The sequence below is a fragment of the Oryctolagus cuniculus genome, chromosome 15 (genome assembly GCF_964237555.1).
Source record: "Oryctolagus cuniculus chromosome 15, mOryCun1.1, whole genome shotgun sequence".
In the NCBI taxonomy this organism is placed as follows: Eukaryota; Metazoa; Chordata; class Mammalia; order Lagomorpha; family Leporidae; genus Oryctolagus; species Oryctolagus cuniculus.
This window is the reverse complement of record NC_091446.1, coordinates 24,716,259-24,735,460: the sequence shown is the minus strand read 5'-3', so window position 1 is coordinate 24,735,460 and position 19,202 is coordinate 24,716,259. Positions and strand designations below refer to the sequence as shown.

At 42.7% G+C, this 19,202-nt stretch overlaps 1 protein-coding gene and 1 long non-coding RNA gene across 3 annotated transcripts in view; one reads left to right on the top strand and one right to left on the bottom strand.

Moving 5' to 3' along the window:
• The window catches only part of LOC127484164 (uncharacterized), a 34,033-nt gene that overhangs the window by 13,324 nt on the left and 1,507 nt on the right, over positions 1-19,202 (bottom strand). The window contains exon 2 of the long non-coding RNA XR_007910933.2: positions 3,253-3,330. This is a non-coding gene — a long non-coding RNA (uncharacterized lncRNA). The remainder of the gene's footprint in view (positions 1-3,252; positions 3,331-19,202) is intronic.
• Positions 1-19,202, top strand: part of SORCS3 (sortilin related VPS10 domain containing receptor 3) — a 646,463-nt gene that overhangs the window by 625,871 nt on the left and 1,390 nt on the right. For both annotated transcript variants that reach the window (XM_051823565.2, XM_051823568.2), the window contains 6 exons: positions 4,040-4,163; positions 5,470-5,582; positions 11,132-11,263; positions 12,892-12,991; positions 13,979-14,084; positions 18,599-18,759. In XM_051823565.2, the coding sequence (XP_051679525.1) occupies positions 4,040-4,163; positions 5,470-5,582; positions 11,132-11,263; positions 12,892-12,991; positions 13,979-14,084; positions 18,599-18,759 (736 nt within the window). The remainder of the gene's footprint in view (positions 1-4,039; positions 4,164-5,469; positions 5,583-11,131; positions 11,264-12,891; positions 12,992-13,978; positions 14,085-18,598; positions 18,760-19,202) is intronic.

Here is a 19,202-nt window from a genome sequence, read left to right as displayed (position 1 = left end):
TCGTAATGATAGGACTAAGAACCAAAAGGATCACATAAACAAGAATAGTGTCTGCAAATACTAGCTGATAGAATCAAAAAGGGAGAGAATGGTCCAACATGGGAAGTGAGATACACAGCAGACCCATAGAATGGCAAATGTCCTAACAGCACTCTGGCCTCATAATCAGCCCTTAAGGCATGAGGATCCGGCTGAAATGCCCATGAGAGTATTTCAGGCATGGAAAGCCAAGACACTCTGGGGGGGGAAAAAAACCTAAATGAAAGATCTCCACGAGTGAGATCCCAGTGGAAAGAATGGGTCATCAAAGAAGGAGGTACCTTTCTCTGAAGGGAGGAGAGAACTTCCACTTTGACCATGGCCTTGTCTAAAAATGATCAGAGTCAGTGAACTCAGGGGGCTTCCATAGCCTTGGCAGCTCATGACAAGAGCCTAGGGTGATTACTGATGCCATAAACAAGAGTGTCAATTTGTTAAGTCAACAACAGGAGTCACTGTGCACTTACTCCTCATGTAGTATCTTTGTCCTCAGTGTGCTGTACATTGAGATTTAATGCTATAACTAGTACTCACACAGTATTTTTCACTTTATGTTTCTGTGTGGGAGCAAACTGTTGAAATCTTGACTTAATGTATGCTAAACTGATCTTCTGTATATAAAGAGAATCGAAAATGAATCTTGATGTGAATGGAAGGGGAGAGGGAGTGGATAAGGGGAGGGTTGTGGGTTGGAGGGATGTTATGGGGGGGAAGCCATTGTAATCAAAATTCTGTACTTTGGAAATTTATATTCATTAAATAAAAGTTAAAAAAATTTCAAACATGCACTTCAGTTGCAAGAATTTTGCAGTGAGCATCCACATAGCTGCCACCTGTAGTCTACCATTAACATTGTACTGTACTTATTGTATAACACATCTCTCTATCCACCCCACCTGAATCACTGTTTCCGATTACCATGATGAAATATCTGAGGCAGGCTACTTTATAAGGAAAGCAGGTTTGTTTTGGCTCACTGTTCTGGAGGTACAAGCTCCAGGGGCCTCAGCAGTTGATGACCTTCTTATTGGCAGGGAACCAAGGTGATGCAGAGCATCACAGGCAAGAGATGTGGGGCACTTGTGTGTGTGTGTGTATGTGTGTGTGTGTGCCTGTCTGATCCCTCTCTCCATGCCTCCTTATAAAGCCACCAAGATTCCATCATGGGGGCTATCCCTTAATGACTTTAACCCTGATAACTTCCCAGAGCCCACACCTATGAACACCACAGTCAGCCTAACTTTCCACCCCCTTAATGCCTCCCAGTGGGGATTAAATTTCAACACGTGGAACCTTGGGAGCCACTCAGGCTATGTCCAACCACAGTACTGGCCATGACATTTAAGAAATTTATAGACTTTGTCCTAAATGACACAGCTTTCAAATCATTAACTTTAGTTCAAGATTCTTGCTACTCTTCTCCAAGCAGGTTTATAAAATGCATCAACAATGGAAAGTTCAAATCTGCAGTGTGTACTTACTGAGTTTTGACAGAGGCATTTGCTGTATAATTCAAACTCCTATCAAGATATAAAACATTACCATCATTCCAGAAAGTTCTCTCATACTGCTTCTCAATCAGTATTTTGTTTTTTTTTCCACTATAGATTAGATTTCTCTGTTATAGAACTTCATGAAAATGTAATCACACAGTATGAATTTTTTCACCATGTGTGGTTTTGGAATTTATCCATATATATATATATATAATTAAAATTCATGGGAAAATGAAATTAAAATATAAGTTTATTTTGGTGCAAAATCACTTTTGAAATCTATGTATAGTCTTTTTCATTATATGCATTTTTCATGAACCTTTTGCAATCCCCTTGTGTATCAGAATTGGCTCTTTTCTAGTCATTGTGTGAATATATTGTGTCTCATTTATTCATTTACCTGTTGATGAACTCCTGGGCTGTTTCTGATTTCTAACTGTTTTGAATCATCTGCTATGAACTTTTTTTTTTGTATTGTTGTTAGTGGACTTGAGTTTTCCTTTCTTTTGACTAACTTCCTTAGATTGCAATTGCCAATTTGTGAAATGTAAAATGGCACAATCACTTTGAAACAAAGTTCTTGCAATTTCTTGCAAAACTAAACTTCCTTCCAAGGTAGTTTTGCTGTTTCACATTTCCACAAGAATTAGAGCATTCCAGTTGCTCTACGTGTTCAATATTATTTGGTGTTATTTTAAAACCTGTTTTAGCCATTCTGTTGGAAATAGAGGTGTCTTTATTTGTTTCCAAGAATGTGACTAAGGTAGTAAAGTTGTTGGAGTTCTTCTGGCAGTAAGTCCTAATGCGCTGACTGGTAGAAATTAGAAATTTTGCCTAAAGCCATTCATAAATATGTAGATTCTAATTACTGAATGAGTTCCTAAAGATCTTCTATCCCAAACCCTTCATTTAAAGGGTAAAGAACTAAGACTCAGAACTGGAAAGATTCAACCTTCAACCGTGGTCATTCATTAAAATAGTAACAAAGACACAGTTCTTATTCTAGAAAATGGCAAGAATGTGATACACATGTTGTGATTCCCTTATGCTATGGCCATGGCCAGTATCGCTATACTGAGCCCAACTTGACTTCAGATTTCTTCTCAGGACAGTAAGCAGCCACTATCGATCCATGGGATATATTGTTCACAATAGAACCTATGTGTACCTCACCCCTTGTTAATTTCAGAAGCCCACAATTTGGGTGCACCATCACCAAGCCATAAGTGTGGGAAGGGATGCCTGAACCTGAGGGCTTGCCCTCAGTTAAGGGAAAAGGTGTATCTTTTTATATATCTACTTCCTCCTTTCATTTGGCAGAGAAGAAAGGGTGTCTGAAGCTTAGAGCAATATCTCTAATCCTGTCCGAGCTCCAGCCATCAGCCTGATCATAAAATAGAACTATAGAATTTTAAAGCAGAAGAAATTGAATTATTTTTTCAGAAGCTCAGTTGAAGATTGCTATCTGGAAAGAAATTTCAGTCCAGCAGTGGAGCCTCTGAGAGTTCTGTGTCATGCATCCATGCCATGTGTGGGTGTGCTGTGGGAGTCCTGGTCCACGCCTACTCCTTAAAAGGTCAAACCTATGCTCCCCACCTGGCTCATCATGACTCTATCCTGTTCTTATCCTGACACAGAGAGGAGAGGGAGTCTACTATCTGTGCTCATGAAATCTCTGTCAGCTGCCTCAGATAAGCCTCCTACTATTATGTCTTACCTTCCCAGTCACAGAGAGCCTGAGAGGACAAAAGCTTGATAATGGTTCTTCAGTGTCAACATTGGCACTCTCTTCTTCCTGATAGAAAAACCAGCTTTTATCAAGATCCTAATTCCCAGTAGAAAAATAGAATTCTATTTCTCTATTTTTATAATTCCTATCTATTATGATCAGGGATGAAAAAAAGGAACAGAGCTTAAAAAGTAGTTACAGATATATTTTTGTTTATTTCCAACCTATTAAAAATGGGAAAAAAAAAGCCTTGCAATAGAAAACACAGATAAAATATAATGAAAAGTGAGCAGTGTGACCATACATCTACCTTACACATATTTTCTGTTATTTTTGGTGAGTGATGCAGAAATAAGCAAAATATGATAAATTTTCTAAAAGATCTGACAGTGTGGGTAGAATACACAGTGACCCCAAGTATTAAGGGGAGGACAGAAATGATCTTCTATTCCCAGAGCCAAAAGGAACAGACTGTTTCTATTTGCTGCAAGGGAAGGGGCAGAATGCCATGGGATACGTAGGTTGCACAGTCTTACCCTACCTTGAGATTAACACTTCCCAATGTGTTTCAAATGTATTAATATTCTTCCTAGATACTAGGAGAAAAATCAGTCTTAAGAAGCTGTTAAAGTTATTTTTTTCCCTTTTCAAGTTAGAATCCCTAGGGATCTAATCTGCTATGCACATTTGTGGCATTTTGAGATTTACAGGAAAGGAGGAAAATCTGATATCCTACATAAGACTAAATGGGTGTTGTCATCTCTCCTTCTTACAGCCCCTCATCACCTTGGACAGCAGCATTTCTTTCACTTTCCCTGCTGAAGGAACCAACACCATCACAGTGCAAGTGGCTGCCGGGAATGCCCTTATCCAGGACACGAAAGATATTGCCGTTCACGGTAAGCTCTGCAAGTTGTCCTATGATGCTCCCTCCTACCTGGCCCATTCCTCCCATCTACCCTCTACCCCCAATGCCAATCACAGATAATTTGTAAATTCCCCAGGAGGGATCCACGCCTACCTCCTATCTTGTTCTGGGGTAGAGAGGTTGAGTTTAGAAGAGAAGCAGATCACACATAGGTGTTGTCCCCTGCAGTGTATCTGGACCACTACCCTTTTGGGGTTCTCATTAAATAGAGATGCACACCCTAAGTTGAAGGAAGGCTAAGCAAGAAGTAGAAGGAGTCAGATCTGATGTCCTGCCAAGCTATTCACAACACTTTTTGTTAGATGGAGACGAGAGGTTTCAAAAGCTGAAGAGTCATGGTCCCTCCCCTTGTAGAACAGATAGCTCAAGTAATCAGAAGACCTGCATAGAACAGATGCATTTTTGTGGTTGTCAGAGTTTCTAACATCATTGCCTGCTAATGCTTGGTGATGAGGCTAAGAATATAAGCTTGGAGAAGGGCAGGAGCACAGTCAAGAGGGTCCCCACCCTGTTCTCTACGGTGGATTATAAATTTGTTTTTAAGGCAATCAGCTATGCTTCTACTGCTACCTCACACAACCTGCCAGGTTCCTAGACATAGCCACTATCACTGTGGGTTTTTTGGAGGGTTAAATTCAGATCATATTTATTCATCAATATCCTTTCCCTACAACTCTGCAAACCTTTAATTCAGGTTCTACGTGGGCACCTGGAAGGTATTTTTTTAATGGATGTTTAGTGTAATTTTTACAAGAAAAATGTAACAATCATGAGTTAAGCTTTATGTGTTTCCACCTAGTGAATAAACTGTGACCTCACCAACCGGGTTAAGAAGCTGAACACTATCCATACCCCAGACAACAACATTTTAGCCTCCTTTCGAATCCTCTGATGTGATTTCTATCAGGATGGACACAGGCACTGAGGGAAGGAGAAGTGAAAAGACTCCATTGCAACCAAGCCCAGATTGTTAACACATTTGTCGCTCAGCAGGACACCACAGACAGCAGCAGAAATCTCCTTCTGGGGGTTCATACGTATCTTTCACTTCAGACAATATTATTCAAAAGAAAAAAAAGCTGAAGATCTTAGGAACTAGCCAAACGAGCACAAATGTACTTTCAGTCACCAAATTCTACTTTCAGAAGCCAAGAATTAAGCTGAAAATAAGGAATTAAAGTCATGTAACAGAGCAGACTCCCCAAGACACAGCAATTATAGAGTCCCTCGCCTGTCACTCCTCCTTTCAATTCACTGATTCACTCTCTCTTCTGCAGAATACTTCCAGTCCCAGCTCTTGTCATTCTCTCCTAATCTGGATCACCACAATCCTGACATTCCTGAGTGGAGGCAAGACATTGGCAATGTCATAAAGAGAGCTCTTATTAAAGTGAGTTGGCTTTCTCTTTGCTTAAATATTTGCAAATAAGGAAAGAACTAGATAATGACAATAATGACATGTGGAATATGTTTTCGTGGATTAACACCAGCATTCTGTAGTTAGAGGAGGATGACGTCTCTGTAAAATTAAAGGTATGGGGAGAGAATAGAGGCTGAGAAGTCAGGAAGCAGGGAAAGGAAGGAGGGAGGGAAAAAGAGGAAGGGGAGAGAAGATGGAATAGAGAAGGAGGGTAGGAGAGGGTGAGAGAGAGAGAACAGTCTAGAACTGGATGATGGAAATTGGCCCAATGTTTTTCCCAAACTTTTTCTGAGATAGGGACTTGATTCCCTTAATGAACTAATGCTTAGGCCGTTCACTGAGTTTGTATAAATATAATGCACATAGCTGGACCTTTGTCTACCAAGGAGCTCTTATTAACCTGAAGGCTACAGGCCAGAAAGTAGAGCACTCCAGCAGGGTAATAGAGTTATTGAGTTAACCCAAGGTCAGATTTGCCTTAGAGGAAGTGTAAGGATTTTGTTAACCATTTTATCAGAGCTAGACATTGGAATATAATGATGAATAAAACACAGTCTATTTGATTGTAGAAACAAGTCCAATATGCAATTAGATATATGGCAGAGGCATGGCCAGAATCTCCAAGGAGTATGGGAAAAATTGTGATTTGTTCTATTTAGGGAAGTATAGGCTTAGCCAAGAGTTGTGACTCAAGAAATACTTACTGAACTATCAGAATGAATTTGGGAGGAATATCTGAACTGTGCTGGAAAGGCGAAATGTTAATTAACAGGTGGGGATGGTATCTTTCAGGTAGAATGAACAGTACATGCAGAGCCATATATTGAAAGAGTACAATATATTCAGGAAATGGAGGAAGTACAGTACAGCAATACATAGGTTACACAGGCAAGTGTGGCTGGAGCAGAGCTAGGATGGTTAGGTCATACTATGGGTGGTGTGAGAAGCTAAATGACAGTTGGCATATATGCTATAGGGAAGTGAATAGTGTGGACGCATAATTTTTATTTAATAAGACAATGCTGCTCAGTTACCCATAAAGGGAATCATTCAGAGGCCTGGAAGTTGGACTGGGAAGAGAATAGGGTTGAGGAGAAATTTTGGGAAAAAGAAATGCCAGTCTAAAGACCACTGCAGGGACAGGTTATCAGCCTAGTGGTTAAGATACCCACTTGCTGCATTGGAGTACCTGAGTTCATACTTGACCCTGTCCTTTTGACTCTACCTTCTTGCTAATGCAGACCCAGGGAGGTAGCAGTGATGGATCAAGTAATTGGGCTCCTGTCACGCATGTGGGAGACCTGGATTTGTTACCGGAGAAATGGAGGGTTCTTGTCTTCACGCAAGAAAGAATTCAGGCATGAGACAGAGTAGTGGAAAGTAAAACGTAGCAAAGTTTATTAAGGTAGGGACATCCGCAAAGATGGATGGGCACCTCTCCAGGGCCTGAGAGAGAGTGCAGTCACTCAGGCGGGGGGAAGGAGCGAGGTTACATGGTTAAGTGGAGAATACACCTGGCCAGACCAGGCAGGCTGCTCAGCAGAGAGGCAGAGGGCTGAGTGCGCAGTCCGGTTGAGGCCAGGGGTTTTTAAGGAGATGGGTCTTTGTCTTCACACATCTCCTCCTGAAACAAAGGATTTTATGGCTGTAAATGTTAAGAAGCTTCTATCTGAGTTTTCCCTTGAAGGTATCAGACAGGAGGAAGCCTAGCTGGCACAACCCTGGGTTCAGAGGAAGGGTGAGCAGGACCCCCTAGAGAATGGGGATCCAGAGCAGGGTGTTTGAAATGCAGATACTGGGCTGCACCTGGGAGATTGTGGAAGATTTGTCAGGCAGAAGGGACAGGGCGGGGACCCCCACCTGGCAGGTTATCAGGTAGAAGGGGGAAGGGCAGGATGCGAATGCCAGGCTGCCCCTGAAACATTATGGGGATGACTTTGAGATGTAGATGCATATGCTGGATATAGATGTCTTATCTCTTTAGTTAGATAAGCTCATATCTAACTTCCCACCTAACAGATTGAGTTCCTGGTCCTCACATTTGGCCCAGACCCAGTCCAATCCCAGCTGTTGCAGGCATTTGGGTAGTGGACCACTGAATGGGCGCTCTTTCTCTCTCTCCTTCTCTCCCTCTCTCCCTCCCTCCCTCTCTCCCTCCCTCTCCCTCTTTCTCTCTCCCTCTCTCCTTCCCTCTCTCTCTCCCTCTTTCTCTCTCCCTCTCTCCCCCTCTCTCTTTCTCCCTCTCTCTCTCTCTCTCGCCCTCCCTCCCTCCCTCTTTCCCTCTCTCCCTCCCTCTCTCCCTCTTATTCTCCCTTTCCGTCCCCCACCCCATGTCTTTCTGCCTCTCTAAATAATAAACAGCTACATTAAAAAAAAGACCACTGCAGTTGTCTACCTAGACATAATAAGATTCTGAAGAAGAGTAGTAAAGTCTACTTTCCCTGCTAAACAACAGAATTGCTGACTTTAAAAAATGTAGTGTGGCTAAGAGGGAGGGGGCGGCTTCCTGACTGCAGCGGTAGGTGGGAAATGGTGTTGCCATTAATCAAGTTGGTGACTGTGTGGAAGAAACTTGCTTCAGGAACAATAATGCTTTGATCTATTTTATATGCCTTTGGAGCACATGAGAAATGAGTGGATGCAGGTAACCAGGAATGTGGGAAATGTGGTCTGGATATCACACAGAAGGTTCTGCTGGAGGAAGAGGTTTAAGAGCTGAGGCTGTGGAGGTTGTTAGGCTCCCTCCAGGAGGCATGGAGGCATGGAGGCAGGGCAGACAGGACGCTGATCCTACCCAAGATGGAGAAGAAAGACCCTGAGAAGATAGAGTCTACAGGGTTGATGGAAAGGAAGCAGAATAAAGAAATAAAGGAGCACCCTAGAAGAGCATATCTGTGGGGTAGAGGTCGGGAGGTTAGTTGTGTAGGAGAGAAACTTCAGTGCCAAGCTTTTTATAAAGGGATTGTTCATAGAGGATGAAACTGTGAGTGCAGAAGATGCTGTCTTGGTCTACTCAGGGTGCTGCACCCGAGGTCAGAGGCCAAGTGAGTTACAAACAACATTCATTCCTCCCAGTTCTGGAGGCTGGAAAGTCCAACATCAAAGGCCTGGTGTCTGATGAAGGCTGGTTTCCTGATTGATGCGTGGAAACTTCTTGCTGAATCCTGACATGGTAGAAGGGGCAGGCAGCTTTCCTGGGCCTCTTTTAGAATGGCACTGATCCCCTTCAGAAGGGTCTACCCTCGTGTCCTAACCACGGCCCACACATCCCACCTCCTGATACCATCACATTGCTGATTGGATTTAAACATATGCATCCAAGGGACACAAATCTTGAGACCCTAGCATAGGTCTTTGCAAGTCATCCAGGCTGGTGTTGCATTTTGTATGGTTATACTGTTAAACTTGTACTAGCTTTTTGGGAAATTATTTGGTAATGATAAAAGGCACTACTGCTAAATAATACTAATGAGCCAAGTCAGATAAAGTGTATGCCCAAAGTCTCACATAGACCAACCATAGTCCTACCCCTTTGGAAGGACTAAGTGAATCTAGATACACAACTCCAAAGTCCCTCCCAAGTGCTTGATTGATAATCTCTGCAATCACTTTTCCCTGGGACAGAGGGACACACCAGCCAAGACACTGATAGGCTTGCCCTTTCTTCTCTCCATTGGGTGATTCTCTGTACTTTGCTTCTTTGTCTGGTCTTTGAGACGTGCTATCCCCAGACAGTTAGGATAAGGCTTTCTTGCCCATGGACTTAGGCATCGAGACTTCCAGCTACCCTAGGATCAACTTTCTAGGCCTCTGATTGCTAGTTTTCATTCTTTCAGCTGGCTCTCTCACTTTCCTTTTTCATATCCCTGAGAATCAAATCTATAAGTCTAGGTCCAAATAGGAATCAAAGCTGAGCAAATGGGAAACAGCCAACTCCTCTGTTTCCATTCAGTGCAGAAACTACTTCCTGAGTTTCTACTGTGCAGAGCATCTTTGGGAACAGCAAGGTAGCCACAAAGGCTCCCAGGACTGTCTCGGGAAACACGCAGTGGGAACCTATTAGAGGAAGGACTACACTGTGTAGACAGATGTGATCATGTGTCACAGCAGACTTGATCGAGGTCTCTGGACATGGTGTGGGTGGGAAGCTCACTGTGGGCAGAGTCAAGGAGGGCATCTTGGAGGAGGCAGGTATTTCAGCTGACGCACAAATTCCATGTAATATTTGGATGGGCAAGAGAGGTGTTGTTGGGTAAAATACCTTCAGGAGGCACCTGGGGGAACAGATGAGCCAACTGCAGGAAGAGAAGTCAAGGTGTGTCTGTCTGCTTCAGGAATTTGCTTTCTGATGATGGCTTACTTTTCAAGTTTTTCTCACAAAAGCAAAACAGTCCTTTTACTCAGCACTCAGGGATAGAACAATTCACTCATACTCTCAGCCTTGTAACAATGATGAGTGTATATTTTTAATTCTAGGCCATTTGTTTGTATAGAGTTGTAAGGAGGACTGTAAGGAAATTGAGCACAATGCAGGTGTCATGTTGCCTCTGGGTATGCATGATCATCTTCATGGCAGACTCGTTTTTTTTCTAGCTGGTGTTAGTAATCTCTACTTAACTCTTTTGAATGTTTGAGTTTTTTCATTTATTTGCTACTATAAATACTTTTCCATTTTTTCTGTCATATGGTTTTCCTGTATTTTGATTGGTGTTTTGGGACAAATGCACCAAGTCGGAATGACTGAATGAAAGGCGTCAGTATTTTTCTGGCCTTTTGGAGAGCAAATGAACAGCATGCATTGACTCTTGAGTGCTGCCAGCAGCAAATGAGGGAACTTCCTCACTTCAGCCTCTTTTTAAAAATACACCTTCAATAAGTAGAAATGTTACTTTGCTTTTTCATTTGCTATTCCCATGTTTGCTTATACCTGCTTGTTCTGCATTTGTAACCAGTCTGCTTCAGGTTTAGCCAGAAGGTCTTATCCTCTTGGTGCAGAAAAATGGGAAATAGGGGAGGGACTTTCACAAGTGTTCCCAGCAAGGAGTGTTTTGAAAACAAGTTGTAGTGCTACTTTAATTTCAGTAAAAATGTGAGAATAGAGGAGGTAGTGAAGTTTACAGGTCTTTACCTAACAGTTCTCAGCCAAAGCTGAAAGAAAGCCTAAATGTAAATGATAGGACTTCCAAGAGTTCATAACAATGTTGAGTTAAAAGATAATATTAATTTTGTGCAAAATATTTCTTAAATCCATGCATATAAGAAGACTTCAAACAGTGTATGGAAAATGTGTATTATGAATAAACTATGCATGGATTTGAAAAATGTTTTTTGCATCAAAATAAACATTTTTAAACTTCTGTTTTGTATGAACTTTCAGAAGTATACTCAGAGGGGAGCCTAAAATGCTGCATTTGTAAAAACTCACATGAGCCTGGTAGCTGGAAATGCTTTGCTCCTTGATGCAGATTTGGGGAGGGCCGGCTCCCAGGACCTCCCTCTCGCATCTAAACATTTCTTAGGTAACCAGCGTCCCGGAAGACCAGATCCTCGTTGCTGTCTTCCCTGGCCTCCCTACATCAGCAGAGCTCTTCATTCTCCCACCTAAGAACTTGACAGAGAGGAGGAAAGGCAATGAAGGGGACCTGGAACAAGTAAGTGCGAGCAAAGGTGAATGAGACTCTCTCCTGCTCCCTGCATTCCCAGCGCACGGTTGTCACCAGCTAGAAGGGGAGCCAGGTTCTCCCCCACTGACCCATCCGCCTGTCCTTCTGCCCAGCACCAGCGTTGTGAAGAACCAACAGCCGTTCCCAGAGTAAACACAAATGCAGGTAGGCTGCAGTGTTTGCCAGAGAGGAAGACACAGCGCCCCTGCCCCCTGCAGCCGTGGGATGGCATCTCTGCACCTTGCCCTGGGAGAGAAAGGGAATGAAATCTGTGTCCTTATCTATTTCTGGGAATATGTGCTTCTTGTTTTTAAACCGCACTGTTCCTAGAGAGCCTGGTCAATTTAAGTTCTGCTCCTGGCGAGAAAATGAACTGTGTTTAACCGTGTTTCTTTGGAGAGAGATGAATTGCCTCATCTTGCTTTGACTAAGGAGGCAGTATTTCTGAAAGGGGTTGTGATTTACTGTCCTTATCAAATGCGCATATAGCTCCTGTGAGCCCCACCCCTCCCTGGAACTGCAGGAGGTGGCCAGCCAGTGTTTCTCCGGCTAGCTTCTGCTTCTGGGCCTCACTGGCTGTGCCGTCTCACTCCTTGTCTGCCCATGGTGCTACATTAGAAGTGAGAACAAAGCTGCCAAAAATTGGCATGAATCAAATACATTTGATTCACTGTAGGAGGTTATCATCGTACTGTCCTCCCTGTTCTCTGAGCACTCATCCAGTTGTCACCGTGTACCTGTGTCCATCTATGGCCCTCAGGCAGCGTAGATGCCACAGTGGTTGGTTTCTCTGGAAAATGAACTAGTTCCTTGTATTGCAGATATGCATATTGAATGTGGTCAGATATAAATTGAGCTTCTCAATGCACACATCAGTTTTACAAGACCTCTTTATTCTGCAATAGCAAGTGGCATGTGTGAACTATATTTGGAAGCCACAATATCCATCCATTTAGATAAATAGGTAATTAGGGTGATGAATAGCAGCTGTGGTATTTAGGCACGTACCCGAGATAAGAGTTAGGGACAACAGCCCATGTCTGCTGCAGCTTTCATGTGGGAATTACAGAGTGATTAAATCGATGTTATATGTTCTGAGACTTGCTGGGGGAAAAGTAAAGAGGAAGAATTAGCGTATAAAAGGAAACAGCTTCTGCTTTGATGTTTGCCTCCCATTGTCTCTAAGATAGAAAAAGCTGAGGGATGGGTTGGGGGTACATGTGTGCTTCCTTTCATCCTGGCAGGGGCCTCATACCCTGTATGTTACTTGATCAGATTAAAGAACTAATGATGGGGTGGCTTGCTGTCATTGGTCCCAATGATAAAGGCTTGGATGAAAGAGCCCTGGACTAGGAGTTGAATAAAACAATTCACCAGGTGATTGTAGACATGCCTTTTTGTGTCTCACTCTCCTCCCCAGTATAAGCAAGCAATACTAACTACTTGCTTGGTTTCACAGAGCTCCAAGGGCTGTAGGCACCAAATTAATAAAGATGTTCCAATCTCCTCTTCCCTGACTGAACATGGTTAGGTTTTGGCGGTTGCTCTCCTTGGTTTTTTACCAGTGAACGAACATCTTCCCATGCAGGCTCTCTCTCTCTCCCTCTATTTTCCAGATTGCAGAGACACTATTTAATGCTCTAAACCAAAACTTGGTCCAGTTTGAGCTGAAGCCAGGGGTCCAAGTCATTGTGTACGTCACACAGCTAACATTAGGTGAGTGTCTATTGGGAGTCAGGGGCAAAGGGTTATGCTGCTCTGTTATCTTGGAGAGAAAGGGGAGGGGGGAGATCATCAAACACTTCCCCATCAGTACATGAAAATGGTTTGTAACAGGGCACTTCCGTGTAGTGATAGATCTGAAAGATGATTCCTGTCTCTGTGGAGCCCTCCTCTCGGTAGCACCAAGACTTTCTAAGCCTTGGTCATTTAATCCTTGGATATTCTTGGAGAAAAACTATGTTAAATATCCCTTCCTCCCTCTCTCCCTTCCTTCCTTCTTTCCTCCATCCATCTGCCCTTTTGAACTTCAACTATGGAGTTGCATCAGATAGCCAGTCCTCAGGCTCTCCAATCTCTGTGACTAACTAATTCTGTGAGTCCAGTTGGGAGGTCAGATCACGTACCTTTAAAACCACCTTCCAACTTCCAGTGTGTGACTCTATGTAGAAACAGGGACCAGCTCTAGTTAATGTATAAAGGAGATTTTCAAAAAAGTATGTCATATAGGGCATCCCCTCTGGCTCTCCAGGAGAGCCGACTTATTAATGGTCCACTTTCCAAATATGGAGGGTCCAGAAGTGCCTGTCCAGTGAGCTTTCAGAAGAGCAGTGTAGAGCAAGAGAAGGAAACCTGGCATTAGTGTTTAACACAAAGTTCCCAATGGGTGACTCATCATGCTGCCAGGCAAGCCAGGTGGCTGAGAAAAAGAGCACCCCAGTCCTCCCTCTACTCCCCCAAGTAGGATGGACGCTTTTCGCCTTATACTAAGACAGGCATGTTTCTCCAGGCGGGACAGAGGACTTCTTTTCCCTAAGGAGCTGTGATGTAGGATACCATTCTCATCAAGGAAGCCAATCTCCCTATGCTCAGCTAGCTTGCAAGTCAAGACATAAAGATGGCGACCAGTCAGCCCCCCTTTTTCCACTGGGCGCTCCCTGCCACTGATAGCAGCCAGTGGACATGCCTGTTCTTTCTCTGCAGCTCCACTGGTAGACTCCAGCACTGGGCACAGCAGCTCAGCCATGCTTATGCTCCTGTCCGTGGTGTTTGTCGGCTTGGCCGTGTTTTTGATCTACAAATTCAAGAGGTATGTGTTGTTACTGCTCAGATTTTATCTCAGGACTACATTCATTGCAGATAAATGTTCTCATAAGCCACATCGCTAAACTTGTCCCAGGAATGTTGTATTAATCCTCCCTGATGCTCTTCTTGGCACTGGGGGAAAGCAGGAATGGTGGTGGAGTGTCAGGGAAAAAATGCATGTTAGAATCAGAACCCCCACAAGATACAGGTGAAATAAGGAAATAAGAGCTAGCCTGTGAAATCTGTGTTTTCCTCAAGAGAAGGACAAGAGGTTTTCACACTTCACCCAGATTTCTGAAGTAAGTTCTCAAACATTCCAGTCTTGTTTTTTGCAGATCAATACCCATTCTTTGTGGTTAAATAGTTGAAATCTGATAAACGGATGGATGGATGGACACACATACACACACACACACACACACACACACACACCTTCCTATCTGGTGTTTCAGCTGTCCCATATCTGTTTAAATTTGTATGCTAAACATATTCAACCTTTGTGCCTCTCCCTCCTTTTCCTGTGTCTAAAAGGGAAATTGACCAGGAAAACTGAACTGCACATGTATTCAGAAATTACTTTTGAAGTTGGTGGAAGGGGTGATATAAAAGAATAGCTAATAAACACAAAAAAACTGAATGATTCCATACCAATATTAAAATTAGGTAGCCCTTTTCCCAGGAAGTGTACTGAATAAATTTGTAAACTCTGAACTCGGGTCCAGTTTTAATTTTTAGCATTTGTAAACTTGGGCAATTGTAATTGCTTCTCTAAGGCTCAGTTTTCACATGTGGAAAATCATAACACCTTGCATGTTTGCTGTGTAGTTTCAATGTAATAATTGGCATATACTTAATAATCAGCAAAGCTCAACTAATATAAATGACAAAGAACAAGCCTCCTAGAGATGGCTTCTGGGTCATAAGCTGGCACATAGTAGACTTCAGTATACTTGTGGCATAGAAATATGCTTCTTAGGAAGCTCAAGTAAAGTAAAATGTTGGTTGATTAAATTAATCATTGCCAGATGAGTTTTGGTAGCATCAGCTTAGTCCTTGGAGTCTTGCTAGGCCCTGAAGATAGCACTGTTAGGTTCTGGAGGAGATTCATTGTAAAGGTGCTTTACTCTCCCCTTCCCGCCGTGCTGTCAACCTGTCCTCCAGTGATCCTTTCAGTTACTTAAAATACCAGGTTCTGCACTGGTATTAAGTCTCCAACATCTGTACTAATATGTGGCCTGTGATGTGACTTTGGGACTGAATTTTTTATTTACATTCAACTTAAATAACCACACTCAGTCCAGAGTCCACAATTTAACAAGGACCCTGGGTGATGCCTAAACCCATTAACGTTTGAGAAGCATTGGATTACACACTGTATTGAATGTTACAGACTAAGTGAAGGAACATTCTGTTTTTTATTTCCAGATTATTGGTCACACTACATTTTCAAAACCCAAACTACTGTCTTTAATCACCAGCATCAATTGATTAAAATGTTCATTCATTCAACAAGCATTTATTGAGGGCCTACTATGTGCCAGCCACTGAAAATATCTCCAGATCCCAAGTGGTGACTTAAGGAGAGTTACCCCAAGCCCAGGCTTCTTGCAGTAAATTTTGCCCTGCCTCTCGTGCCATCTTGCTCTTGAATGCTGACTGATATCCCTGGCGGTATAATTATGACATGGCTTTTATTTTCTGAAAATTGCCTAACAGATTTTCTGTGATTGTAGATCTGATTTTCTTGGTTATCCAGGAAAACATTTGAGCTCTTATATTTCTCCTATCTTTTTTTTTTGGTACAATGTTCATTATAGTTTCAAAGCCCATTTTGCTCTCTCTAAATTTCTTCCCCCAGGTTTTTTTATACTCATCCTAGCTAGAGAAAATAAGTACAAATGGCATTTGTTTTCTGTTTGCTTGCTTATGTATTAGGTGAAGGGCATCTCCATCTTACTGCTCTCATTTAAACCTGTATGGTTGTACAGCCCAAGACACATCCCTTGATCTCTTTGCTTCCCTCCATTTTCAAAGCCAAACGTGAAGTTCAGATTTGACTTACATTCCAACACTTCTGCAAGCAGGCATGTTAAGAAATGAAAAGCAACTTGGCAATTTTTTAAAATGCTGCAAACTGCGGTATAAAATTTATTCCCTCCCAACTACCTATTTAAAAAAAGATGAAAATATGCCTGAGTTTAAATGGTTTTCTGTGAGACTGAAATAAAGTGAATGATCTTCATAAGGGCAAATTTATCCAAATCCTCACAGGCCTCATTAGCAACTCAGGAAAACGGAAGTGATGGACTCTGATTAGAACTCTCAAGTACACAGACTGCTCTGATTAGGAATGGCTTGACCACCCCCCAGCACCTGATAAATATGACAGTTGATCCCAGCATTCGTGAGTAATATGTGGTTTTATGACCAGCAGCAATCTAAGTCATAGGCTTAGGTAAGTTTAGGTAAAAATAAAGGAAGAGGCAGCATGCATTTTTAAATTATGCACATTTAGAAAGCTGCTGGTTCACTGCCTTACACAGATTCAGTGCATGTAGGATTCTTATAAATTATATTAAGCTGGTTTAGGACAGCAGGAGTCATGGGGTACCTTCTTTAATGTGTAGAAAGCAAACATTTAGGGATCTGACAGATAGAAACACTGCATGTTTCTGAAGTAACTGTAGGGAAAGGTTAGTAAATGCCCCCACATTCTAGCTTACTGGGATTGGATCATAGAGGGAAATATAGGAACTTAAAAATATCACTAGTTTGTACAAGGATGGCACAGTGATTCTGCTTTGGAAATGCATTGAATGTTCTGGATTGGTGTGGGCATCAGATGTGCCAAGTTTTAATGGTACCTGTACCAGTTTTAATGGTACCTATGAAGTGTCTGGCTTTCGTTCTATTTCCCCATCATTTGGTGAGGTGAGAGGAATCACTTCTAGATAAAATGTAAAATTCATTGAAGAATATAGTACAGAATAAACAGAAAGAGAATAGGCATTGAATTCATTCATCCATCCATTCATTCATTCATGAAATGCTTAATGAATGCAAACCATGTGTCAAGCACTGTGCTAAGTCAAGTGTGCAGCAATGATGACAGAAAATACAGACCTTTAGCATCAGGGGCTTTTGGTCTAGTGGGAGAGAAAGGCAGAAAAAACCTCAGTAAGCATCATCTATTACATCGCCCTATATCCTTTCTTTCTTTCATAGATGTTGTCCCATAGTTGCATATTTATGACAGTGGAGAGCAGAGCTTGGTGTATTAGAGTCTTGCAGCTCCCACTGGCAGCACTGGGGAGCTTGGCAGCAGGCCAGAATCTCAATCCACCCAGTCCAGACCCTACAGTCACAGTCTGCAATTTAACAAGGACCCTGAGTGATGCCTAAACCAATTAAAGTTTGAGAAGCCCTGGATTAGACAACTTCAATGGAGACTACAAAGGCTGGAATAGTCAGGAGTTTGTGGAGATAATCAGGATATGATTGTCCCAAGAAGATTTCAATCAAAACTTGCCTTCTGCTTCAACCCCAAGCCAGTCTGCTTCGTGCTTCCAAACCCTGATGTCTTTAAAGAAAGGCATTTAGCTTCTCTTAATCCTCTTCACAATCCCAAACAGAACTTATTATTATTCCCCTTGAACAGATGAGGAAACTTGCCATAAAAGCATTTGAAACAGTTGGCCTGCAGATGGTGCTGTAAAAAAATTTTTTTTTTAAAGATCTGTTTATTTATTTGAAAGTCAGAGTTACACACAGATAGAAGGAGAAGCAGAGAAAGAGAGAGAGGTCTTCCATCTACTCGTTTGCTCCCCAGATGGCCGTAATGGCTGGAGCTGCGGTGATCCGAAGCCAGGAGCCAGGAGCTTCTTCTGGGTATCCCATGTGGGTGCAGGGACCCAAGCACTGGGGCCATCTTCCACTGTTTTCCCAGGCCATAGAAGAGAGCTGGATTGGAAGTGGAGCAGCTGGGACTTGAACCGGCGCCCATATGGGATGCTGGCACTGCAAGCAGTGGCTTTACCTGTTACGCCACAGCGCCGGCCTCAAGTGCTGTAAAAATTGCAATAGTGGCTAAGTCTGTTATTTCTTTTCTTTTTGTAAAAGAAGCCAATGTGAGTTGATTAAATTGATGCAACTACAAAATAAGATGTATTTTCACTAGAAACAACTTGGTGAATCTCAGTGTCCAGCTCTTTTACAAACTTAATATCGTAAACATTTTAGTGGATCAACAATCAACAACATAGCAGTACCTTTTATAGACCTACTTGTTTTTCCATCCCAGTGTAAGGTGCATAGCCAGATGTTCTGTGGTTTGATTCATCCTGTGCTCACCTTGGGCCCATGCCCTTATGATCACAGTGTTCTGGGTGAGCAGTACCTTTCCCTGACATTGGCTCTTCCTGTTAACAGCATGTTCTCTCCTTGTCACGTAGCATTTCCAGCTGCCGAAGTTTGGCATGCCTTGCGATCTTATTCTGATTTTGCTCCCACCCCATGTAGGAAAATCCCCTGGATTAACATCTATGCTCAAGTCCAACACGACAAGGAGCAGGAGATGATTGGGTCAGTGAGCCAAAGTGAGAATGCCCCCAAAATCACTCTCAGTGACTTCACCGAGCCTGAGGAACTGCTGGACAAAGAGCTGGACACGCGGGTCATAGGTATGTGTGCCTGTGCCACCATGCTCCTGGGTCCTCTTCCTCCAAACACGGTCAGCCATCCCACTTTGCTCTCCAGACAGCACTGCACTAACGGGTGGAGAAGGTAACCGGTTCCAGTGACATCACCATGCTTTGAAATTTGTTTGTCACCTTGGACCATGTGAAAGTGACAGTTTTTCCCTTATAAGTCAATGAAGATTGGAAGCACTGGGATTGGGGTGGAGGAGGGATGAAGCCAGGTAACCATTACAACTGGGATTTTTTTGATTTTTTTTTTCAGTAAAGCAAAAGCATTCTGAGTCCTTATAGACAATCACATGGTGGCAGGCACTTAGCCTAGCAGTGATGACTCCCGCATCCGAGTGCCTGGATTCAATTCCCTGCTCCCACTCATGATGCCAGCTCTAGCCAATGCAGGCCCTGCGAAGTAGCAGTGAGTTTTG